This window comes from Balaenoptera borealis (genome assembly GCF_965194805.1).
Source record: "Balaenoptera borealis genome assembly, chromosome: 21".
In the NCBI taxonomy this organism is placed as follows: Eukaryota; Metazoa; Chordata; class Mammalia; order Artiodactyla; family Balaenopteridae; genus Balaenoptera; species Balaenoptera borealis.
In genome coordinates this window covers 23038704-23065229 of record NC_138880.1, presented here as the reverse complement: position 1 = coordinate 23065229, position 26526 = coordinate 23038704, and the positions used below count along the sequence as shown (strand labels likewise).

General features: G+C 39.8%; 2 protein-coding genes across 17 annotated transcripts in view; one reads left to right on the top strand and one right to left on the bottom strand.

Moving 5' to 3' along the window:
- Positions 1-20430, top strand: part of FAM149A (family with sequence similarity 149 member A) — a 38424-nt gene extending 17994 nt beyond the window's left edge. For 3 of the 9 annotated variants that reach the window (XM_082375212.1, XM_082375215.1, XM_082375220.1), the window contains 13 exons: positions 1594-1704; positions 1991-2129; positions 4383-4525; positions 5836-5961; positions 6630-6800; positions 7381-7571; positions 8410-8564; positions 12011-12114; positions 12583-12792; positions 16223-16343; positions 17507-17698; positions 17785-17863; positions 20195-20430. In XM_082375212.1, the coding sequence (XP_082231338.1) occupies positions 1594-1704; positions 1991-2129; positions 4383-4525; positions 5836-5961; positions 6630-6800; positions 7381-7571; positions 8410-8564; positions 12011-12114; positions 12583-12792; positions 16223-16343; positions 17507-17698; positions 17785-17863; positions 20195-20268 (1816 nt within the window). In that variant the 3' untranslated portion in view covers positions 20269-20430. Of the gene's footprint in view, positions 1-1593; positions 1705-1990; positions 2130-4382; positions 4526-5835; positions 5962-6629; positions 6801-7380; positions 7572-8409; positions 8565-12010; positions 12115-12582; positions 12793-16222; positions 16344-16843; positions 16956-17506; positions 17699-17784; positions 17864-20194 lie in introns of those variants that run through there. The other 6 variants (XM_082375213.1, XM_082375214.1, XM_082375216.1 and 3 more) reach the window with 6 other exon arrangements.
- Positions 1-26526, bottom strand: part of LOC309619760 (uncharacterized protein) — a 140456-nt gene that overhangs the window by 12166 nt on the left and 101764 nt on the right. For 2 of the 8 annotated variants that reach the window (XM_082375424.1, XM_082375427.1), the window contains one exon: positions 24473-25002. The exons of 1 other annotated variant lie outside the window; for it this stretch is intronic. The gene's annotated coding sequence lies outside the window, so the exon portion shown is untranslated. Of the gene's footprint in view, positions 1-24472; positions 25003-25438; positions 26035-26213; positions 26379-26526 lie in introns of those variants that run through there. 5 more of the 8 variants (XM_082375431.1, XM_082375434.1, XR_014239184.1 and 2 more) reach the window with 4 other exon arrangements.

Below are 26526 nucleotides of genomic sequence, written 5' to 3'. Positions count from 1 at the left end.
AATCTACTAATTTCCTTGACAACTGGAATGGAGTGACTCGGGGAGATTGAGACTGAGCTTTAATTTAACTTTGATGCACCAACAAATTAGTGCAATATAGTTTGGTGGTTGCACTTCAGTCTACCCTAAAACAAATCCTATAATTCTGTTATTCTCTCTTGTAAAGACATCTATATGATCGCTCACCTCTGTTTATAGTAATTAATTTGTTTTAAAAATTCTCTTTTTTGTAGAGTACTGTAGGTATACAACTAAGGACAGAACTGATTCTCTGATTAATATTTTTTTAAAACTCTATTTACATACAGAAATATAAATGATGAAAATTAGGTACCATTTAATTGAAAGCAAAAGCAAACTTTTTTTTTTAATAAATTTTCATCAGTTTTTTTTTTTTTAATTTATTTATTATTTATTTATTATTTATTTTTGGCTGTGTTGGGTCTTCGTTTCTGTGCCAGGGCTTTCTCCAGTTGCGGCAAGTGGGGGCCACTCTTCATCGCGGTGCGCGGGCCTCTCACCGTCGCGGCCTCTCTTGTTGCGGAGCACCGGCTCCAGACGCGCAGGCTCAGTGGTTGTGGCTTACGGGCCTAGTTGCTCCGTGGCATGTGGGATCTTCCCAGACCAGGGCTCGAACCCGTGTCCCCTGCATTGGCAGGCAGATTCTCAACCACTGCGCCACCAGGGAAGCCCAAAAGCAAACTTTTTAAATGAGTGGTGTCCCTGTTAGAAATATTGAAAGTTGACTTTTTTCCCCCAAATGACTATCATATCTTAAGTTAATATAAAATATAAGTTATTTGTATGGGAAAATATTATTTCTATAAAAGAACAGAAGTTGTTTACTGTAAAACGTTAGGAAGGTATTTGACTAGAGGGAAGTAAATGTTTTAAGAGGTTCAATGAAAGGACATTTTAATGATTAACACTAACTGGGCTCTACCAGCCAGGTTTAATGCCTTATTTAAAATTGAGAGATTTCTTCTGTTTTAGTTTTCCATTACTCTTAATATTTTAAAACTCTCTACAAATCAGGCTACAAACCCAAGCTACAATGCCAAACTAAAGTGAGTTATTGTTTGTGTGTTTCAGTCATTTCTTTTATTTCTTTGTGTTTAGTGATTCAAAAGAATTTGATATATTTCAGAATTAATAAAGAATTATCGAGTTTTTTTCGTGCAAGGCCGGTTGGCTTTTGCAAGCTCCAGGGCACCTGGTCTAGGGATACAAGGGACCTGAAATCTAGCTCATGTTTCCGTTGCCGAGTTTTGGAGTGAGTCTGTATCCACCTAGGTTTGGAGCAACTTTTACCAGTCTGGCTGAGTCACAAGAAGTTGTTTTTTTCCCAGTTTACATAACAGTTCATGTAGGTTAATAACAACCTTGATTCTAAGAAAAATAAAAATGGTAGGGAACTAGGCTCAGTGTCTTGAGGTGTGTGTGGGGTGTGTGTGTGTACACACGTGTGTGTTTAGGGGGACGTGGTAGGTGGAGAGGGACAACTTTCTACAAAAGGAAATTTTAAATGTCTTAATGAATACACTTATATTATTACATTACGGATACTTTTCATATTTTATTTTATTTTTTCAGAAGAGGGCTGCCAGAAGGATCTGGAAAGCAGAGTTTTGCTGTGAAAAGCAAAGATCCTTTACCTACACATTTTACAAGAAATGTACAGAAAGCCATTGATAAATATACCTGGTAAGAATTAGTCTGTTAAATGTGTCTGATTGCAAAATGAAAATGTGCCCATAATGAATATGGGAAACAAAGTCACTGATGGGCCATGAATTTCCACAAGTAAAAGAAGCAGTTTTATTTTTAGCCAACTGAAATGTTGCACTGCATAAGTCTTTTAAAGTCAGTGTACTGTGAAAATTAACCAATATATTAAAATAAAGAAAGAGGAAGTAGGCACAAGGTCAAGCCACTTCCCAGTATGACCTCTTCTCAGTAAATGTTATTTATGTTACAATTCTTCCTACAGTGAATCCGCGTCATCATTTTCATCAAGTGGAAGCCCCACGCCCACAGAAGCTCCCAACTCCTGGTCTGGGTCTGGGACACAGAGTTCAACCACAGGCTTATCAACCGAGAGGAGCTCCATTTACTCTTGGAGAGATGACGTATGTCTCACAAAATTTTGGATAATCCCATGGTTACAACTTATAATGATGACTTGCTTTCTTATTTAAAAAAAAAATCTTTTTACCAATTTTAAAAGCATTACCTAGTCCACACATACATATACATAAATATAAAAGCACTTACATGTCACACATGAAAACTGAAAATACAGAAACTCTAAGGAAGAATAAAAATTGCCCATAATCGCATAATCCAGAGTCTTAGATGTGGTTAGTTTTGTTTTGTCCACCTCCCAACCCTCCCCCTCAGGTTGTTATATATGATTTCTTGCATAATATGTATGGCTGGAAATTCAGGAGAGACTCTGACAATCAGGAGCTTGAGTAAGAGAAAAATTGGGGGAAAATAAAAGCTGTAAAGAAGAAGAATCACCGTGATTAGGGAATTTCCCCTGAATATTCTAGAATATTCTAGGTCAGATATTTTACTTCTAACGCTAGCTGGAAGATGTTAACCGTAACCCTTTAGGGTGACTCCGCTGGGTGGGACTTGAAGTCTGCAGCCCAGGCTTACGTTCAGATCTCTGATTGCGCGCTGGCCGACCTCTGATCCCCTCAAGAGTGCCTGAGAATTCCCGGACACAGGCTTTGGTGAGGCGCCTGTGGCTGTGGAAGAGTCCCCAGGAGAGCTCCTTGGATGTTCTAACTCCTGCTCCTTTCTTGTTTGTGTTCTGGTTTTCATCGCCTTCTCTAAAGGCCGCTCTCGCCCGCACGGCGCGCGGGGTTCTGCTCCCAGGGATGGTTTTGTAGCAGCGATTGTGCAAGGGGCCAGAGGGAGGGGGCCGTGTTGGGCGGGGGAGACTGAAGGGGGGCCAGCTGTGAGTCAGGCCCTTTCAGACAGGATGGGACTCTGTCACTTGGGATGAACGGCCCGCACCCTCACGCCCGCGCCCTGCCGCCCTGGCTCTTTGGTCAAAAGTGTACCGACGGGAACACGGCTGAGGACCGGCTTTAGGAAGCAATACGGTCCAAATTCTGGGATTCCTTTGGTACAGATTTTCAGGTAATTATCCATAGAGAGTCTTATGCCTTCCATGTATAGAATTTACTCCAGCCCCTAGACAGTAAATTTTGCTTTGAATCTAAAAACATTCATTTACTTTTTGATAGGTAATATTTGCAAAAGCAACAAAATACAAAAGACAGAAAAATGAAAATAAGCCCTCTTGCACGCTCCAGGCACCCAGTCCCCTCGTAGGAGGCAAATATTCTTCTGAGTTTTCTCCTTATTTTCATTTTAAAAGGGGTAATTCAACTCCCCCGCAGTCTGGGAATCTAGTTTGTTATCAGTTGGGGGGAAGAAGTAGCATGGAAAATATCGAATTTTTGCTGTGAAAATCTATGAAAAGTCTGTGAAAATCAACCTAAATTGACCATTTTGCATCAGGTATGTCAGGCCGAGTACGCACTTGGTCGCTCTGAGTTGTGGGTTAGATTTCAGGTTCACCTGCCACCCCCCAACCCCCGGGGAGAAAACTGAACAGGGCTTTCGCCCTGCAGCCCCTGGTACAGTGTTGGCTCTTCCAGTTGTGGTTATGTTCATTTTTTCCTCACCAGCTGTGGAGGCAATAGGTCTGTTACTTCTCCATCATGGAGAATATACAGAAAGGCTGGAGGGTTTTCTCACTGACAGTTCACTGTGGCCATAGCCCAAGAACCTCTTAAGGCCACACAAGAAAAATGAATGCTCTGGCCCTGCCCTAATAACCACATCTCTTAGGATACCTAAGGTGGGTTTCTTTTTCTGTTTCCTTGATTAAAAGAAAGTGAATGGCCCTTTCTATGAAATAATTTTCCTTTTCATTAGAAAAAAAATAGTTTGTAATTTGCAGATGTACTTAGGTGTCTCATGCCCAGCTACATGAGGGACACATGTCTGTGTACACGTATGTGTGCACGTGTAAGTGCTTAGATTTATGGTGTGTGTGTGTGTCTGTCATTATCAATGTCTGTGTCAATATGTATGTTCATACCTGAAACTATGTCTATGTACAATCTTGAATAAGTCTCATAACTCTAGTTATGAGAACTTCTAGTAGTAGAAATTATCTCTATTTAACAGTCAAGGAAACTTGAGTCTCAAAGTGGGATGTAATTTTTCAGAAGAGTAAAACTTGGAGCCCTGGTATGTCCGGGAGGGCTCCCTCCTATATAAATTTGTAAGTATCATTGATTCTGAAGCCCGTATTTACAACTTTTAGTCTTGTAACTAAATGTGCATTTCTATTTTAGGAGTTTGACAAAGCCAATGCACAGAAAGTACAGCAGTTATTCTGGGAGGTCGAGGAAATGTTATTTGAAGGGAAAGTAAGCCCTCAGACCCAGAATCTACGGGCTGAATGCAGTGAGTGGGCAAGAAGGTCCCTCCATCTGAGGTAAGCAGGTTGTTCATAGTAATTCTCCAGAATGTGTTTGCTCACTCTTGACCTGTTCAATAAATTGGGTATATTTTGAGTAAAAGCACATGTCAAAATATGTATCTGGAACACATGTCCTTTACTGAGGAATCACATCCTTTGCAATGGTGTCTGAGGAAATCTGGAGACATTCCAATACTCAAGTGCATTTTAATTTGTGAGAAGCAAACGTAGCTCATCCCCAGAACGGCATTGCATGCATCACAAATGCGAGAATGGAAGAAGGGCAGGAGTTATCCTTCACACTCACTAGTCTGTGAGCAACATGTATCTGCCCTTGAGAGCAGTGCACAGGGCAGGGTTGGGCGGGGGAGGTGAACGGAGTGATTATTTGCTGAGTGATTGGATAGATGAATCTGATCATCTCACCTAGATTCCTTATGTAGGAAGGATCATCTATTTTTTTATATCAAAGATGAAAGATGTAGATTGAGTATAAAGGGAAGATCTTCTTCCTTCAGTTACTCAGCCAAACCTACTTAGAGGGAAAAAAAATAATCCATGTCAGTTATCTGAAGTTCCTCTATATTATATCTGGGGAGAATAAATTAGAACACTCATACAAATGTTGGTAGGTCTTCTGGTTACCTCAACTAAGTAACTTTTTAAAAATCTTGACTAAATAGGTTTTTATTTTTCCTCTCCAGTCCTTTGTAAGCCCCTGCCTTAGTGTCCACTAGATATTAATGATGGATGCGGACTTTTCTAGGCATCATGATCACTTGCCTAAAATCCAGGAGCTCAGATCTGTTTCTTTCAGTGTTGTCTTACATACTTAAGATAAAAATGAAGGAGGAGAGGGTAGAAAAAAGAAAAGATGAAAAGGACGGTAAGCCTAGGGTACATATTTACGTATTTTTCTGCATTATGCATATATCAGTTAACATTTATAGAGAGCTTCTGTGTGCCCAGCATTACCCTAGTTGCCTGAATCTGATTACATTATCTATCAGCCACTCGTTAGTCCTACAAGGGCACTATTATTGTACTTTGCATACAAAATCGAACTGATGAAATCAGTGGCTCAGGGAGCCTGAAAACTTTGCCTCAAGTCCCTTCATCAATGGCAAGAACTGTCTGTCCTCTTCCCTCAAAGCCTGTGGTTTTCCTGTGATCCCGTTACACTGCTCATGTACTAATATCTACCTTATCACTTCATACATGCTCCTTCAAAATGCTATAGGGAAGTCCATTACCCAACTTTTAAAATTGTAAAACATCTTTCCCTTTTCAATCAAAAATATTAGTTTCCTTTTTTTCACTTGCAGAGTATTAGGAAGACAGCTCATCCTGCCCACTGATGAAGGGGTCCGGCATTTCCAGGGCAGCAAACCTGCTTCTGCCGCCCACAGACCCTTCTTTGACGACTGTGAACCCAGCAGCAACATCAGAGAGTATGTTGCTAGAAGTTACTTTTGAAAAGTATTTTAAATTACATTTTAGTTACACTTTTTCATGTCTATCTGAGCCATGAGCCTTGGCTCCAACAATTTGGAAGTTTAGATTTCAATGAAGGGCAGGTACAGAGCATTTTATTTTTCCCCAAGATGCTTCTGATTTAAAATTGATGATGGTGATGGTATGTGTGTGTGTAATACAAATATCAAGGGAGTTAACTTTTAAACTGTTTCAAAGACTCTGAAAGGCAGCCTAGATGCAAAATCAAAAACTGCTTTATTGTGATGGATCCTAAGCCACAGGGCAGTAGCAGAATAAATAAAGCTCTCTTCCGTTTTCTTTTGCTCACTAACAGATTTTGGTAAATCCCTCTATGCCATTCACACATATTCGGGACTGTGCCATGATATCCCTTCATTACAGCAAAGAGGATACAAACTTGTAGAATAATTTAGACTTTTAAGAAGCCCTTAAAAATGTGAATGATGTCTGAGCCAAAATGTTGCTTTTAAGTGTATGACTTTTGTCAAATGCAATATTTAGTGATTTTTAAAATTTGTGATTCTGTGGCTTTATGGATAATTTAAAGACCCACCATGATCATGTAGACATTGTATTGTTGACGTTCTGCAAACCCTCACAAAGAATCTTATTTTCCCCATAGGCTGTGCATCTCCGGCTCTCAAATAGTCCCGGCCGCACTCTCAGCCCTCACCCTGCCAGGTCCTGTTGGCACAGGGGTTGCGGACCTCACGGCATGTTCATCCCTGGAAGAAGAGGTTTATGATGTGGATGGAAAGATTGAAGAGTATTTCGCTTTTGACAGAAAAGAAGAGTAAATAGAATTTTATTTGACATTGACTTAGTACAATAATATTTATTGGGCATGTAGTTTGATTATATGCTCATTTAGTGTTTTGTGCATTTTTCACTTATCCAAAAGATTTTTCCATCCTTTTGAGAGTAACGTGCTCCCCAAAGCTTTTAGATTCCTGGCAGGATGTGGATATGCTAGAGCAGCGTTTCCCTTTCTTACTGACAACGTGGCTCAGACAGAAAACAAGAATTGTGTTCAGCATGTTGTCGAAAGTGGAAAGGCAACTAGTGGCCTTTGTCCCCCGGGGCTCCAGGTGCCCTATACCCGGCCACCCAGGGGGGCAAAGGGGAAAGTCCAGTCTCTACACTAAATGCCTATTTGGTTCTTAGACAAAAGCTATCAGTATTGCCTAATAAACATTTGCCTCCTGATTGAAAGCTGTTACATTAAAACATAGCAAAGTGCTGTTTAACAAAGAATGTTGGGTTTATTTATATATGTACGATGTATATATATGTGTGCATGTTGGATAGATAGGTGGCATTATTTGAACTTCAACCTTTGATACTTTAGTAATGAGAATGGGTTTTGTCCTTAGTGACGAGGACTGTCTTGAACAAAACCCAGCTCATCATCACGGGACGTGGCATAAGCACGGACTTCCTCCTGTATCCCCGCATGACTGTGTCAGAGACGCGGTGGCTGCAGAAGTGTTTGATCACGTCTGGACAGCTGTGGTGGAAATACTGGAAAAGCTGATTAGAAAAAACTGGGAAATTACACTCACAGGTACCTAATTGGTAGAAGTTGACCTAATGAAAAGAAAAACTAACTCCTGTCCTCAGCTTTCTGCCCCACCAGTTTGGCCAAATCTAGGACCTGACTGGGGTGAGAAGGGAAGTTGGGTTTTCTGCCTTTATTCACAAGTGAGCTTTAATCACTTCAAAAAGGACATTCTCGTTCTTTGAGCTATAAAAATAAGATAGAGGCATTTCTGAAAAAAACACAGAAACACACAAGAAAGAAGCTACAAGTCACTTTTTAAGTTCTGGTTTAAAAAATTACCTAACTAATCTCTAATAATGGGATATCGTTTTTTAATTATAGATGACATTATTTATAAAATAAAATGTAAACAAAGCTAATTTATTAATCACTTCATTTACCTGTATAAAATGTTCTCTAAACTACTTGAAACTGAGCAGAAACAAATTATGGAAATGTCAGTGGTGGACAATAGTGACTAGTATTAACCAATTTGTATAATAGGGAAATAATCATTAAATATTAATAATTAAATTTTACTTAATTAAATTTACTTAATTAAATGTTACTTTTTCCAATCAAAGGGATTAATTGGGATATTATAAAATACCAAGAATCCTTCTTGCCCCAGTGTATAATCCCGATTTTTCTACATACCACTGAAATGATAGTCATTTCATTAGATGCTCTTGGAAAAGCGTCAGCCCATTGCTCTGTGGGGTCTGTCCTCTCTACAGGAAGGTTCAGTAGCCACAGCAGACTCATGGTATCTCAAGAACAAATATTCTCTTTGAACAGGGGATTTTAAGTACATGTATTTGATAGTATTTTTCTTAATAATATTGATTTTTCTTTGGCACAGAAGGAAAAAAACAGAAAGAAAAATTGAAAGTAGCTGAGAATAAATCTCCACCTCTGGTCATTTCCTGTATTAATGCTGATGTGTCCAGTGTTCCCCCGTCCAGAAGTTCTGAAACTCGAAGTGTAATCCTGGCTTCTCGTCTTAACCCACCTCAGGTAGATGCTTTTCCACTCTCTCTCTCTTTCCTTCAATCTTTATATCTCTGGCCTCAGTTTGTCAAGAGTGCCATTCTATTAAATTCTATTATCAAGATATTTGGGTCTGTTGGCCAATAAGACTAAAATTTAAAAATAATTATTTCATGGAGTTGAATAGAATCGCCAGATTCTCTGATAGAGTAGGGACACTCAGATTTGAGACTTTCCACCTGCTTTGAACTGTAGAGCTGTTTCCGTATTTTTAAAGAAAAAAAATGCTTTCCCCCAATAGTTCTAGCCAATTTGAAGGTTACAGATGTTCTCCTGTCCTCCCACCAAAGTGATAAAAGACTCGATCAATGAGTATACGTTAGGTTCATTCAACATTAATTGAGTTTGTATTAAGTGAACTGTATTAGGTGTTTTAAGGAGATGTAGAGATGAACACAGCATATTCCCTGACCTAGTAAAGTGAAGAGTATGATACAGGTCAGATGCAAAGTCTTCTGTGAGCATTGTGCAAAAAAGAGTTGTAGGAGAAGCAGGGAGAAAATGATTTATTCTGCCTGGAGTGAGGCTTTCTCTTTTTGGTTGGAGGTGAAATTTGAACAGAAACATGAAGAAATGAGTAGGCTTTCCTGGATAGGAATTCTGAGTGGGTCAATTCAGACCCACATGGAGGAGTGAGGGAGGGGAGCAGTGATTGGACTGAGGCTTAGAGGATGGGATGCTGGGACAAGCAGAGCCACTGTGGCAAGACCAGGGCGTTTGGAATCAAGAGACCTATGAGGGGAATTATCTTGGACATGTTGTTTAACTTTTCTAAACTTCAGTTTCTTTATCTATAGAACGAGGGTAATAATATGTTGTGCAAGGGATTGTTGTGAGGATAAAGTCATATAAATATGTGAGAGCTCCTAACACAGGCATATACTGGGAACTCAATAAATTTTTCGTGAATTGTGTCCCTATTCAAAGATCTAGTGGAGGGGCTTCCCTGGTGGCGCTGTGGTTAAGAATCCACCTGCCAATGCAGGGGACACAGGTTCGAGCCCTGGTCCAGGAAGATGCCACACACCACAGAGCAACTAAGCTCGTGCGCCACAACTACTGAAGCCCGTGCTCCTAGAGCCCGTGCTCCGCAACAAGGGAAGCCACCACAATGAGAAGCCCGTGCACCGCAACGAAGAGTAGCCCCGCTTGCCGCAACTAGAGAAAGCCTGTGCGCAGCAACAAACACCCAATGCAGCCAAACATAAATAAATAAAATAATTAAAAAGAAAAAAACAGATCTAGCGGAAGGTGAGGCTGGAAAGGATGAGCTTGCTTATGGGAGACCTTCAGGAGTGCGAAGGAGTTTGGACTTTATGTTTGCACAGCCCGTCTGCTGTGGGGAAGCAGAAAAAAGATAAGACAGGATTCCTGGTCCGTACAAGTTAGTTGGAGGGAGTCAAGCCATACCAAACAATACTACACACACACACACACACACACACACACACACACACACACACACACACACACACACACACACACACCCCTACAAAGAGGCAACCTAGAAGATATGTTTAGAGTGGATGAGAGTTTGAGCTTTGGATATAGACTACAACTTTGGAGTCCAATGTCACAAGCTATTGACTCTGTGATCTTGAATCTGCCCCTTTCTTTCAAAGCCTGTTCCATTATCTACGGGATCTATGAAATAGGAAGCCGTGAGAATTAAAGGAGATAAGACATTTAGTACAGTGTGTGGCACAGAGCAGACTAAGTGTTAGCTTTGATTATTATAATCGGATGCTAATTATAGATCATATATTTTATTATATTATATATTGTAATTAGATGTCTTTTAGCTTATAAATGCTGTGGGGTTCAGAGGGAAAATAGCATACCCTTCATAAAGTAGAGTAATACATGAACTAAATCCTAAATGACAGGCAAGATTTATTAAGCTGAAAAAGAAAAGAGAGGGTGACAAGGCAGAGACAAAAATATGCACCCAGCATAGGAGCAATAGGGCCCGAGGTTCACGGAGCAGTGGATTAAAACAGAAATATCTAATAGGATTGTTTTACCCTCCAGTTTAAGGGCTTTACAATTAGTCTTTGTTCGTGCTGTTCAAAAGAAACTTTTGGAATTGCTACCAGTTTAATGAACTTTTTTGGTCTCTTTAAAGTGCTCTGACAGACTCAACAGTATTGCCCACTTTTCATATTAAAATATGAAGTATGAATCGCATATAAAGGAACAGTTGATGACAACATAGAGGAGAACTTTAACTATCAGGCAATATAAATACACTTGAGAAATACGGAGATTTTAAAATCTAAGGATTTTTTTTAATAGATATTTTGTTGTGTTTACAGTTTTTTATGGTTTTTCAAAATGCTTTTTACGGCTATTTTGTTGTTTGCATTTGGATAAAAGTTAAAGGAAAGTGAATGGGCAACAAAGTTTAAAGTAAAAATAAAATACTAGTAGAGTTTATTTTGAAAGAGTCAAAGCATTTTAGTGATTATCACAATAGGTCTTAATTTATTCCTCTAACATTTACTTTTATATATATTCAATATGAGGAAAATGTGATTAGGGTTGCCACATTTTTCTCGAACTATAATTCTAGTTTCAGAAATCCTGTTTGCCTGAAGCTATATATTATTTTAAATCCTAGTTGGTCATATTACGGGATGGAATTGGAAATTAATAATTATTTAGCCCTTACTTCATGCTTTCACCAAGGTTATCAAATTGAATTCTCCTAATAACTCTATGAAGTAGGAATCATTATCCCCAGAGTAAAGATTAGGAAGTTAAAAATCTTTCCAAGATGACCAAGCAGGGGCCACTGAGAACTGGGATTCAAATGCAAGCCTTTCAGACTCTGGTCTCAGGTTTTCCCAGGCTCTGGAGCTGGTCCGGGAAGCTCACTGGGGTGAGCTGTGAAGGGTTGGGTCGGAGGAGAGGTGCCAGGCAAGCTGACCAGTGGGAGCTGGGACACCTTTTCTTTGCTTCTCCAGACTCTCTGTCTACCCTCTTCACCCTGGTGAAGGTGAACATACAGCAAATGAACAGAGGGTTCCCTGCCCTGCAGCTTTTGGGAGCTCAGAGCATGGAGGAGAATGAGGCCTGGCTTGTTTCCTCCTGGCCCTTCTACCGGCTCACAGTGGGTTGGTGGCATTTCTCCATCAGCTACCCTGTCCAGATTGCAGAAACCTCTCCCTCACTTCTTGCTGCTCCGAGCCTAGGTGTGGTAATGTGTCCCTACTGTTAACAAGCCTTGGGGAATTGGTCATTCCTTACTCATTTCTCTTCACATGTCTTTAGAAAGTATAGTCCCTTTATTAAATGCACCTCAAATTAGCCAGTTTGAGGCTGCCCTTTGTTTCCTGCGGGTTCCTGACAGGCATCAGTAATTGCAATGGCTCTGGATGCTGTTTAATTTTTATTGTTTTCACTTTCCTCAGATTCACCGCTTCTCCAATAATTTTTATAGTGACTTGAATGGTGTGATGACAATTCAAGCAAAACCACTTCAGCAGAGACCTACCTATTCTGCAGATAGAACACAGTACGTATAAAAAATAATCACCCAGCCTCTTCCCTGCGCTGGACACACTCAACCACTAAAGACCACAAAGGACGAGATGATAAGAACTGCATTTAATCCCATGCTCCAGGTGTGTCTGAGCACATACAGAAATGTGTAAGAGTGAAAACACCCTGTTCTAATGACAACCACAAAACAATTCCTGCTAGGTCAGGGCCGATAAGAAAAGGGGACTGTAGCTGTGAATTCTTAATCTTGTGGGCTATATGGTTTGATTACAAACAATGAGAGACCTAAAACAATGAGATCTTTTCCCCCTGTCGATGATCCTTCACTGAAACTAAAATTGAACTGGAAATGCTGGTCTGTCCATTCATTCAACAAATAGGACTAAGTTCTGTGTGCCGGGCCGTGTTCTAGACAATGTCTAGTAATGGGCAAATGCGTAGAGCTTACATCTGAGTAATGAACTTGACTTCCCTCCCCCAGGGGTGAGCAAGAGGACAAATCACTGGGTGTAGGGGCCGGTGCTCTTTCCTCGGCCCCCCACCGGCTGGCACGGATCTTGGATGCTCGCGGGCTACAGACTTCTGCAAAGAAAACACTGGCATACACGAGGCTGCCTTCTCTTACCTCAGAATCACAGAGAGTAAAAATCCCCAGTGTGTACAGTGATGAAGGTCTTAGGGGAACAAAACTGTAAGTCTTGTTTCTCTGGTGGTAAAACAAAGGTCACGGAGGACAGAGATGCTTGTCAGTTAGGGTCTATGGTTTATTCCGGACAAAGCATCCCCTGTCAAATCTTATGTGGACAGTTTTCTAAGTAGTTCATTATTTGGATATTTAACATGAATTTGCTCCAGTAGTATGCTTAGCTAGATACTAGAATGTAAAGTCAAGTCATATATCTACAGCACAGGCAGCTAAGCGCAATGAAACTCTTGATGGAGAGGGTCTTAGATGGGTTTCAATGGCTGAGTCTGTAAAACGAATCATTAGCTAATGCTTTTATATATACATAATTAATACTTTCATTGTGAGGTGTAAAAACTGATGTACATAAGATGCTGTTAAAATAAAAGGGACATATACCCATTAGTTTTTATTTATCTTGAAGGGCGAGTTTCATTCTGTGTAGGGAATTTCAGAAAAGCTTTTGACCTTAGGGATCAACATCAAATCATTGCCTGATTAGAAAGGAATTTGTCTCTTCCTTTATTGTAGAATTACGAAGGAGCTTTCCAGTTTTCTCACTCACTCAAGTGTGAGGCAGTACTTATGTTAACAACAGCCAGTGTTTGTTGACTGCTTTCATGTTCCCAGCACTAGCTAAATGAATCACATTTATTGTCTTATTTGTGACCTACCACAAACCTTTGAGTTGGTACTCACATTATCCCAAATCTAAGATGAGGAAACAGAGGCTGAAAGAAGTTGAATAACTGGCCAAAGATCATCCCACGAGGGAGAGGCAGAGCTGGGACTCCCCCACAGTGCTGCCTGGCTTTGGAGACCAGCCCCTGGACCACCGGGCCACCAGGCTTCCTGCAGCACGGGAGGCAGTTATTACAGGGACCGCATCTAGGTCCCCGTGCGGGGGGGATGTGTAAGCAGCTGCCAATGCTTAACGAGTGACTGGACTCCTTCGAGATGCATTCCACAGCACCCCTTACAGCTTTATGATAAGTCAGCGTTTCTTTCACTAGTCGGAAGTGCGCTTTCCAGCTTTATTTGAGTCTGCTCTGTTAATTCTTTCGAGATCTCACTCCCTCCTCCATGTCACTTTGGCCACCTGGGACCCTCTTCGTCATCCTCTGCCGTGTCAATAGCACATTACTGGCTCTCTCCTCTTCCTCCCAGCCCACCCGGGCTCCACTGTCAGGCTTTCATCAAAATCCTTTTCTATTTTTTATTGAAATAAATTCAGACACCTCCAGCTGTACATTCCCTTCCTGTCTTGTCCTGGCCTCTCCCTATTTGTAGATCCATGTTTTTCAACGTTTTAAAAATTATTGCCATGCCAAGAAGCCCTTTTAGAGTATCTTTCCTAATTCCTCCCCCACCTGTGAAATTTTAATATAGTGTAGAGTTTTGTACTATTTTTTTTTTTTTTAATCAATTTATTTTATTTATTTATTTAGGCTGTGTTGGGTCTTTGTCGCTGCGCTCAGGCTTTCTCTAGTTGTGGCAAGCAGGGGCTACTCTTCTTCGCATTGCACAGGCTTCTCATTGCGGTAGCTTCTCTTGTTGAGGAGCACAGGCTCTAGGCGTGCGGGCTTCAGTAGTTGTGGCTCGCGGGCTCTAGAGCGCAGGCTCAGTAGTTGTGGCGCATGGGCTTAGCTGCTCCGCGGCATGTGGGATCTTCCCGGACCAGGGCTCGAACCTGAGTCCCCTGCATTGGCAGGCAGATTCTTAACCACTGTGCCACCAGGGAAGTCCCTGTACTATTTTTAATATCTGTGTTTTACACATAAAAAGAATAAGATTTTTGTTGTCCCACCAAGAGCCAACATTTGCCCTTTGGGGGCAACATCACATCTTTGATTATGGCACCTGCTTTCCGTTACTTCTCATCACTCACCTTGCTTCTGGTCAGCATTATCTCCGCTCTGACCCACAAACATACCAGCGATGCATAGTCTTACTTCTGTGATTTTGTTCATGCTCTGTCTTTCCTTTTGATTAAAATACCATTTTTTTCTAATTATCAAAGTACTACAAGTTCACCGGGGACCATTAGGACAGTACCAAAAATATAAGTAGAAATCAAAGATCCCCTGTATGCTCAACACATAGAAATATAAAAATGACAACTGTTGATAAATTTACTACTAGTTTTGTCTATGATTAAATTTCTTCTTTTCTTTCCATTATCGTTTTTCTAATACTAACATTATCTTACTATTTTATAATGTAGCTCCTTTTCATATAGTCTTCACTTAACATTATTCATATTTTCCATGTTATCAGATATTTTTGAAAGCATGATTTTAATGACTAAAATATAATTATGTGGGTATATAATAATTTACTGTGTTGCCCTATTACTGAAATTTTTCATTTCTTCTATATTTTCACTATTATATTGTACAGTGAACATTAGCTTACATAAATTTTAGTAAGGATGTCTTTAAACTGTTTCCCAGCGGTGAGTCCTAGAAGTAAAGCTACCAGGTCAAAGGTTATGGATATTTTTAAGGCTCTTGAAATATTTTTCCCAAGTTCTTCTAAGAATGGTTCTACCAACTTATAGACCCACTAGCAATCCACAAGACTTTTTCCTTGCAGCCTGTAAACTTTAGTTAGTATGTATATTTTAAAGCTTGATGAGTCAAAAATTGTCATATTTTAATTTTCATGAATTAATTATTAATAAATAAATGAATTAGAATCTGTTTCTAGAATATCCATCTCTATTCTTGTGCACAAATTAGACAATTTAATTTTTCAGTGTTAATATGTGGTAGGGAAGGTCTTTTATCATCATTACTCTTCCTTTGTTGAAATTACTCACCCATGTTGACAAATAAATCTTACAATCTGGTTGTCAAATTTTAAAAAAAATATCACATTGGACCTCATAGCATTAAATCTATTAAAAAGGTAGGAATAATTGACATTTTCACAAAACGTAGTTTTCCCATCAGAAAACATATTTTGCCTTTTATGACCTTACATAAATTTTTGTGGTTTTCCTCATCTAGGCCCTGCACATTGAGAATTAATTTTATCCTTCATTGATTGCTCTATTCCCTAAATTTCTACAGTGCTTGCATTCAGAACCAGACACTGTAGCACTATATTATATCAACTGCATTGCATTGTAATCTAATTACTTGATTTGTTTTCAATACTTTGTAATCTTCTTAAGGAGAGGAACTAGATCTTCAAAAACTTCCGTGTTCTGCGCAGGGGCTAGCATAGCTGAGCACTCAGTAAATACAGGCTCACAGTCTTTACTAAACACAGAGGTGACTGCGGCTGGGACTCAGTCCCCTGCCCATCTTCCAGAAGCTCAGCTCATCCTACTTGGCGTTTCCTTTGGGAGGAAGGTTGTGATTAATAGCTTCGCGGTAAGGTCCGTCCGTCTCTGTACCTGGGTACTCAGGTCATGTTGTTGTGTTTACAGGCAAACTGGCATGGACCGCACGGCCTCCCCACCAGTTCAGACCTCAAGGAGCAGGTTGCCACCAATAGGCTCAGAAACTGGGGAGCAGAATATGGCAGTTTCCGGATCGCGCCCTGTTTCTGTAAGACAGATTTCTTAATATTTAAGTGCACCATTTACATTGCTTGTTGGAAAACAAACAAACATAATTTGGACACTTCCACATGAACACGGTAGCATAAAATGTCTCCATGATCTGTTTCTTGAAAGTAACTGGCTTGTGAGAATTTATAGGAGGTGGGAGGATTAATTCAATATTTTGTGAAATAAAAACACAGCCCGAACTAAATCAGAAAGTCCAGGTGTCAAGGCAATATCTGATGGTCAGGATGGTGTAGTGAAGAAAATAGCATGAAGATTACGTCAGGGGACAGGCAGATCTGTGTTTGAATCCTGCCACACAAACTCTTTATATGATTTGCTTCCCATTAATCTCCCTGAGCCTGAATTTTCTCACTTATAAAAGGGCAATAATGATTCCTACCTCAAAGAATTTTTATAAGGATTAAATGAATTTATAGACGTTAAATATTGCCTGGCATCGATTAAGAACACAGTAACATACCCTGCCATTTTTCTTAGCTCTCATTTTTACAGTTAATCTTTGCCATGTTCACTGGAATGTAGGCGCAATGTCTTCTTCACCCAAGCTCAACTCAGCCAAGCAACCACAGAAAGTCTGGGGAAGGTATGCTGCTGGTAGAAAGCCTAACCAGATTTGCCCCGGATTTATAATGACTGCTCACTTCACTCCAATACAAGTAACTTGTGTCTATTTTATAAAACACAGAAGATCCCCAAGTGTGAGAACATAAAGCCTAGAGAGAGAAAAACCAGCTGAGGCAGGGCTTTCTCTCGCATTCCTTCTGCCTCCTTGAATATAACAGTAAAACTCATTCTCAGAAGGCAAGAGTTGCAAAGCTTTAATATTTAACTTTAGAATATTGTGGCTTAGAGTGGAATCCTAAAAGCAGTCAAATATCACATTAAAAAAAAGTCAGATGCTTCAGAAACGCAGAATAACATTTCTATCATAGTTTAATATTAAGAATTTTATGCGGTTAAGGTTTTTAATCCATATTTACTTATTAAGGCCCTACCACTTTACCGGGTTAAAAACTACAATTACATAATTAAATTGATATGTGTGTTTAGTGGACCTTATACTTAGCAATATCTAAATAAAAGTTTTCAAATAAGCGAGTGAATTAATGGTAAACGAGCGACTGATTGAAGCATATATAGATTTTCTTTTGTCTTTTTAAGGATTGCATTTATTTTAAACAAGAGCATATCATCCTTCATTTAGTTCAGAGGAAGGCATCCACAAAACCATGTGTTGAGCGCAGTACCTGTCTGTGTAGAACGATCACCCCTTCAAGAAAGATCTCTGGCCACGGAACAGTTTTCAAGCCCAGCACAGCCCATACATTTCGGGTCGGTTCTCTGTTAACCATAACTTTCATTTTTAAAAATATTTGAAACAATAAAACTCATCCCTCATTTTATTTTTCTTCTAACAGTCAGATACGCCTCGAAAAGGTTCATTGACACTGAGGGAATTTGCTGGTCACACATGGACAGGTCAAGGTTTTTTGACAGGTCGGTGTTCTCCATATACAAATAAAATGATGTAATACGTGAAGTTGCAAGTTTTGGCAAGAGAAATTGGAGATTATCGACCTTGAGAGGACAGTTTTGACCAAGAGTTTGTCATCTATGGCTGTATCTCAGGAATCTCCATAAAGAGCAAAACTGCAAAGACAAGCACTTCTCTGCTGTTGGTTAAAAAACAAAAAGTAACTGAGTAAATCTGAAGGTCGAAGTGGTTTTGGTAAATGATTCGTGAATCAATTGGGCAGCATCTCATGTGGCAAACAGAGAGATATTCTGAGGAGTTGCAGGGCATGGAAGGCTTTTATAAAAGGAAGGCAGAACAAGGAAAGGAGATCATCAGCAAGGAAAAAAGGAAAGTTCATTGGAGGAAAGTAAAAGTTCAAGTGATGATAGCTTGTCTTTGGCTGAGCTGCCGAGTTTTCCATTGGTCGGGCTTGTTGCTGGGCAAGAAGGAAGTCTTCCTTCCTCCTGCTGGGGCAGGCGTGTAGCCGCGCTTCCTGTTTGGGAGGGCAAGGTAGTCTCTTCCTGTTGGGGTCAGTCAGTTACTGATGTCTTCCCGGTGGGGTAATTGAAGGTGAGTGGTGGGCAGGGCATGAGAGCTCCCACTGCTGGCCTTCCGACCCCAGCTTTGGCTGAGGTTTCCTTTTATTAATTTGCACAATCTTAAAGGAGAAAATGCCCAAAGGTTCCTAATAATTTAGAGCCTCACCCTCATAAAAAAGAAAATGCTGTCTTATGAGTCTTATGAGAAATCAATGCCTCTCTCTGCTGTAGAGTTTCCATGCTTTTCTTCTGAATGAAACTCTATTTTTAGATTCTCTTTGAAGATCTCATTATAAAAATGCTTCGCGAAATTAATACAAATCTTCTAGTTATTTTATGATGTAGAGTTTTACAGATAAATACTTATTCTCAGGTAGTATGCCATTTAAAGAATGAAGTTTCTAGACTGAATTCAGGCCTATGATGTTTTAATTTTCAAAACCGTTACCAACATTTTTGTTCAAGGAGGCAATGTAGCATCGTCATGAGGTGTGCCACTCTGGAATCAAATGCCTCGTTTCCATCCTGACTCGAGCACCTACTAGCTGAGCACTTTAGGAGAGCCTCAACTGCTCCAGGCCTCAGTTCTTTTATAACAGACTAGATGGAGAAAACAATTATTGGAAAAATGTATGGAAAGGACCTAGCTAGATGCCAAGCATACACTGTTTGCTCAAAAATTATGAATCATTTGTGTTATAGATAATCTCAAATGTAGAGGATAATTTGCTGTTTTAAGGGAAATACTTAATATATTATAACTTTAAAATAAATCTAGTATAACTCAAGCACTGGGACAACTCAGGTTTATCACTGTTTATGTCAGCCCTTCTATAGTTCTATAGCATAGTGATGTCAAAATTTCTTTATTTTTTTGAGATTTTTTTCCTATGCTCATAGCTCTAAGCTGCTGTGTCTTTTTGTTGCTTTTTGCCTTGTGCATTCCCCAGGAGTATTCGCTGTCATTTTCAATGACAATAGTTCTTTCTCTAAAAGGCAGCCATGGCATGTGAGAGACAGAACAGTGAGGGTTGATAAGTATGATTCTGCGGATGGCCAGTAGACAGTGGTGCTAAGGAGTTTTGATGAATCAGTTTCGGAGATGTTGACCGCAGCGTGCTAAGTGGAGATGCTGAATAGTTTTTTGGGCGCACAGGAGGAGAGGTTAGGAGAGGAAACTGGGCTCTGAATTTGCTTAAAATCTGCACTCTTAATTTTTCACCAAATACTAAGTCACTGTATTCTCTTATCAATAACTTTGTGACAACTATCATTATTGCTGGTTGGAGGCCTTTTTCATGTCTATAGAAGTGATTGAGGGTACATAAGAGAGATGTTCCTGTATTTCTAAAGATTTATTTTCTTTTTCTCTGACAAGCAGGCTTGTGGTCTCTTGCTTACCTTTGCTTCCAGGTCCAAAAGTGCAGGGGCTATTAACTTATCAATATTATTTCTGTAGCAGAAAAAAAAAAAGAAAAAAGAAAGGAGAAGCTGAGGGACCAACAGTGGAAAGGACTTCTTAAGGTAGCTGACAGAGTTCTCTGGCGGAACTCACGGCCAGGACCGAGGCCCAGTGGAGGGGGTGCACCCCTCTTTCTTCTCAGCACCCAAAATGGCAGTTTTTCCAGATGACTATTTCCTGATTTGTGTACAAGTGACATTAAGTTTTCTTTTTTCGTTTTAAAAAATATCATCTGCATGGAACATTTAACTTGATCCTTTTGAGACCTGGGATTTGTAACATTTTAATGAGAATTTTGCTTGGTGTTTCAGGTTCACAATTTCCACCAAAATCTTTTCAGAGGACAACTTTGACTTTCAGAAAGAGATTCCAAGTGACGTCTTGATGTGACTTCACCAGGGCTACAACACCTGCTGGAGCATTCAAAGCCTCAGTACACCATTTATCACTTGAAAAATAGAAGAAGTATTGTTATGTATCTGTCTGACAGTCTGAGATGTTAGACTACCTGAGAGAAATGCAAACAAATAAACAACTTAATTTTGAACACTTTGTGCTGTAAAGAGAATACAACTCAAACTCAGCAACCTTCTTCATTATCGGAAGCATTCCAATAAAGGTTCTTTAGGCTTTGCTCAGAAGAATCTAATATGTGTTTATAATTCATCCTTTTATTAATTATACACAGACACACACATGCTTAGTGCGTGTATTCACACACTACTTAATATATGAAAGTATATTATCTAGGAATATGCCCTTTTATCTAGGAGTATGTAACTTTATGTCTTGACAGTTTTTTGTCTCATTCTATTATTAATTCCATCAAAGTCCTAGTCACTAATAGACATTACTCCCTCCTTTAGAAAATAGCAAAGTCATCTTTGGTGCAATATGACAGGTTGACTAGTGTTCAGATTGTTCTAGTCGTGCTGACTTGCTTATACCTTTTTAAAAAAGCACTTTAGTCATGAACCTCTTTGAGGAATGTCAGTGGCTGTCTTAAGCCAATTTTCTTTTACTAGTTTTCATGCTCAAATTCAGGCAGTCTATTTAAAATATAATAAAATAAAATATAAATGAGTATAAATGTAGTTAAAATATATTGCATATGGTTTCATCTTTATTGTTTACGACGGAAGTGCTCGTCCACTGGAGGGAAGGCTTCGCGGCAGCATCTTCCTTATTTCATTATAATCTGATCTCTGCTCAAATGTCACCTCTGCAAAAAGCCTTCCCCCCCGATCCTTCTGTTTAAACAGCATCTCTCCCCTCCCTCTGTCCTCTAGCCCTGCCTTATTTTCCTTCAGAGCATGTGTCCTGACCTGACATTAATACAGAAAATGGAACAGAGAAGCCCCAGGAGCAATGATCAGTTGAAGGCAACCCTCTAGGGTCCTTTATCTTTTGCTCCTCTTTCCCCCTTACCTACCGTTGTTTTCCTTTATAGTGATCGAAACCCTTAGACTCAGTTTGATAGTCTCAGATCTCGAATGACCATAATTTCTTCTTTTCCATCAGATAATTATATTCTGTGAAGCTAACTTTCATTAATCCAAAATGAGACTTTAACCATATAAATGTATGATAGATCATTTTCAGACATAATTCTGGTCGTAAGAAGAGAAGATTATTGCCAACTAATAGATGTCTGGAAATTAAAAAGTACATTGGGGCTGGAATTCGTGTTGTCCTTTATCACAGAGTGGACAAAACAAAAATGAGCCGAGAGCCTTGCCTCTGAGAGATGATTTCTCCTTTCCATCCTCTGCTCCATTTTCCATGGTAGTGGAACCAGTTAGGGAGCGGACATGAGGACGGTCACTGTATCTACACCCCTTCTGCATGGCCGCAGGTCCGTAACTCCAGGTAATATCCCTAACGCTTAGTTACCTTCACTAAGCAGACCAAATCATTTTGAGAATTTTCTAAACTATCCCCAAACATTAGCTATAGAAACTTTCAAGAGAAAATATCAGTTTGAATTTCATTGTTGGCAAACATGAGGGATTTCTAGACATGTGAGCAGCCTGGGGCCCCGTTCCTAAGGGTCTCTAGTCAGGAGCGATCTGGTCCATAATTACTGCTAAATGTGCCCCTTCTATCCACCCTGCTCTTTCAGAACCATTCAGGCTATTTTATATCAATTTCCAGGAACCATCCAACTCCTTACCTAATCAGCCCAGACTTCTTAGAAGGGAACCTGACTGATATACATCTTAAACTAACATTAAGGTAGACTATCCAAGACTGTTTTTTCATAGAAAACAACTGAATAGATTCCATGGTAGCTTTACTTTATCGGGCTTCAGAGTTTTGCAAATAAGAATCTATTATTATATATATTAACAAAAATACTTTAAAAAATAGAAGTACAGTGGTCTAGACTCATACCTTACAAACATTTTCTACTGGAAAATAAAGTACTATTTTAGAGATAACAAAGATTTGGCTCTACCACTCACTTAAAAAAAAACCCTGCTCATGCATATATTTTAACACCTGTATTAAAGATAATACAGATAATAATTTAGGATTTAGTAAATAATGCTTAAATCAAGGATGGTGTAGGGCAGTGTTTTCATAATAATCTACTATGATAAATGAGTCTCATCTTAGAATTTCCCTAACAAAGTGTGAAAAAGGCAAATCAAATTACTCCTGAGATCAATTTTTAAACTAAGGTTAGTGACTATATTAATTAAAATGTCAGTTTATCCAAAACCAAAGAAGAAATGAAGGAATTTAAAAATAATATAAAAACATGTAAAATACCATAGAAAACTACTAGATTGTATGAATTTAATACTAAAGGAAGTAACCATAGAGTTGTTATTCTGAACTAGAATGGGATTTCTATACCAATTAAGAGGTACATTTTCATAATATCATAAATCATTTGCGTATTATATTTTTATTGTCATTGTTTTCTTATGACTACAGATCATGGTTTGGATGTTTAATTCTTTAATTTTTAATAAAAAGTGTTGAGTTTTCAAAACTTCATTACATTTATAAAATCTTCTTTAGGTTCCCAATTTTCAATATAATTTGTGTAAATATCTCTCTATTCTGCAGTGTCTAATACACAGGTTACTCATTCATTTATTTCCAACTCCATAGCAAACTTTTCCCTGTGAATTCAAAATATATATCTATATATGTGTGTGAGGGTTTTACCTCATTTATGAGTACCCCAATTTAATCTTCATTTCAGAAAATGGCATTCCTGTGTGGCAATCATACTTGATATTTATCAAGCACCTCCTTTGTATAAGATTCTGTTCTAAACATTGGGCTGAACAAGACAAAGTTTTGCCCTAATAGAACTTATATTCTAGTGGAGGGCACAGACTGTAAACAAATCAATAGAAACATAAGGTGAGATAACAATCAGTGCTATGAAGAAATATAAAATAAGGCCATGTGACAGAGAGCGGAAAGAGTTGCAACTTTAGATAGAACAGTCAGGGGAGGCTTTATTGCAGAGGTAGTCTTTGAGCAAAGACTCAAAGCAAATGAGAAAAGAAGCCATGTAGAGATGAAAAAAAGAATTCTAGACAGAGGAAAAAACACACAGCCCAAAACACGAGCATACCTGGAGGTTTGAAGAGCAACAAAGAGGCCAGTGGGACACGGGATGGAATTAGCAAGGGGGTAAATAATAAAGAATGAGATCAGCAAAGTAATGGGAGCTGAGGGTTTAAGATCCTTTTTGGCCTTGGAAGTTGTAAATTACCTGAAATGGGGAGCCACTGGAGAGTTTTGAGGACGGAGTGATGTAATCTGACACGAGATGATGTTTCAGATCAGATGATAGTGGTGCAGCTGGGGAGAAGTCAGGGACTTTGGGTGTGTTCTCAAATTTGAGCCAATAGGATTTGCCATTGGATTGGATGAGGAGGGTAACAAAACATGAATCCAGATTGACTCCAAAGCTCTGGCTTAACACTTGGAAAGATGGTGTTGGCCTTTACCGAAATCGGAAAAAGTTCAAGAGGAGCAGATTTGGAAGCGTGTTGAGACATGTTTGTTTGAGATGCCTAAGTGGAGATGTTGAGGTGTTTGGATATCTGTCCCTGGGGTTTAGAGAGGAGGTATAGACTTGGGGTGGTATATATATATATATATAAATATGGTATTTAAGTACTGAAATGGATGAGATAACCAAGAGAGTGAGAATTTAGAAGCAGGGAAAAAAGAGTTCTGAGCCCCGGGCATTTTAACATCTGGAGGTATGGGATGTGAAGAGAAACTAGCAAAGCAGACAGAAAGAATGACTGGTGAGGGAGAAAAAAATCAAGAGAATATGGACTCCTCAAAGTCAAATGGGGGCGGGGGGGGGTTCAAGGAAGTGATAAGGACTCAAATATGTTGAATGCTGTTGATAAGTCAATTTAGATAAGGTCTGAGAAATGACTTAAAGATTTAGCTACATGGGAGATATTGGTGATCTTGACAAGATCTGTGCTAGAAGAATGGACAAGGCAAAAGTCTCAACAGGCTTCAGGAGAGAATAAGAGGAGGAATTGAAGACAGTAGGAATTTACACTGATCATTTGATGTGTGTGAGTATATAGATAACATAGTTCTATATCCAATGAGAATTTATTTTTTTAATCTAAATTAGATATCTTTTTCATACTGGGAATCATTCCAAGTGAGATAAAATTTAAGGAAATCAAAGTGTTAACATTTACAAAGCCTTTCTGTAGTTTATAACACATTCTGGCCCATGACTTTAACTTTCAGAAGCACTTATTTCAAGCTGGGGAGAGTAGAAAACAAAGACCTTCCAAGTGGGAAGGGATTCGTCCTTTACTGTAGAATGAATCTTCAGGAGAGAAAGTAAGTTCATACCTTCCTACTCAGTTGGATTAGTTCCATGGAGCTGACAATGAATGTGGTTACAAAGGCAGACAGATTGTCTTCACCTTGGCACAGCACTGTTTCCTACACAGAGCATCCTTACGTTTTACGGTGGACCTTCTAAGAGGCAGCACTGTGCACTTCGCTGCCAGGAGAGAAGGATGGTGCTGTGCATTTCTTGTAGGCCTGGCCATCTGACTGGTTTCCTCTGAAATGTAAATATTCCAAGGCAGTATGAGAAGGGTCCCATCTGGTAACAAGAAAACCACAGGAAAGATGAAAGGGAACAAAGGCACAAGGCTTTTATTTTGTTGACCCTTAAAAAATCTTCAGTGTCCTCTTCCTCAGCCACAAATTGCCTTCAAAATAAAACTAAACTGTGTACGCCTGGCAGTCAAGGTTTCTTTCAGCTTGCCCCATGCCACCCATCAACGTCATCTTGCTCTAGGCACTCTGAGCTACCCTGTGCTCCAAGCAGGGGCCCCTACACTGTCTCCTGAACCCCTCATATCCTTCCCTGGGCTGGAGCACTTCTTCTCTCATGCTGCCTGGAGCACTCACTCCCCCCACCCCACCCTCATCCCCATCCCTCCCTCTTTCTCGACTCCCTGAGGGCTGCAGTTGTACGTTATATTCCTTGTTTTGTCCACAGGGATTAGCAGAGAGTCAGATATAGACAAATCCTGTACTTTTATAGCTTTAATTGACCTTGTGGCTCAGCCTCAGTCCTTTAGAGAGAAGGAAATGAAAGTCCAGAAGATATACTGAAAGTTATTACACAGATATATTTTTTAAAAGTGTTAAAGTAATTAAACAATATGGAAGGGAATAACATAAAAAGTGTAAGTTCTTCTCCATTCCCACGCAGTCGAGTTGATCATTATTCTTCTTTCCAGATATTAGTCTAGCTGCAGAGAAAAAAATTCTCCCAAAGAGGGCATTACATTATATACTTTGTTCTGCAACTTGTTTATTATTATTTTCCACTTAATATTTCATGAACGTCTTTCTGTGTCAGTATATATAGATGACTTGAAGAAATTCAGTTGGAGAAAAGTCTTAGGTATGTTTTTCTCTACATCAAAGAGGCTCTGCAGGTGGCTGCGAGTAAAACTAATCCAATTAAGCAAAATAAAAATGCAGGGTATTCTCAATAGCCCATCTTCCTTGGCACTTTTCCTATAGCTTAGGGACGTGCTGCTAGGAGAGGGACCCTCCATCCCAGCTCCTTTGTGAAGAAGGATCAAGTGTAAACAAGGGAACCAGAGTCAGGATTGGGTACCTGGAGAAAAGAGAGAATTCGGTAGTCAGGGAAACCAGCCCCTGGGCAGAAGCGGAGCAGCCTTCTCACTGTCCTTACCTTTTCCTTCTGCAGGCTCAGAGGTTTGTCTTCTTTCCCTTTTGAGAGCACTCCACAACTACTGTCTCCTTATCAAAACCTCCCCTCCCAGCATCACTTACCTCCACCGCTTTCAGAGAACTCGACCTCCATCCTCTCCCCCCGCCCTTGTCTTGCTCTCTTGGGGTGCTAGCTTTTCTTGTTCCCGAAAATATTTTGAAAAATATTTGGATCACAACAACCTTACTCAACGCCCCTGTGTCGCAATCAGCCATCCGATGCAGACTGATAGCTGGTGCCCCTGAGGTCGTGTCCCTAAGGCTACTCTGGATGGAAGGAGGCAGCTGCCCGAATGACCCGGATGCGGAAGCCAGGACGCAACCCACCTCCGGGCGGGTAGGCAGCCTGCGCCAGCGGAGTGGACCACGCGCAGAC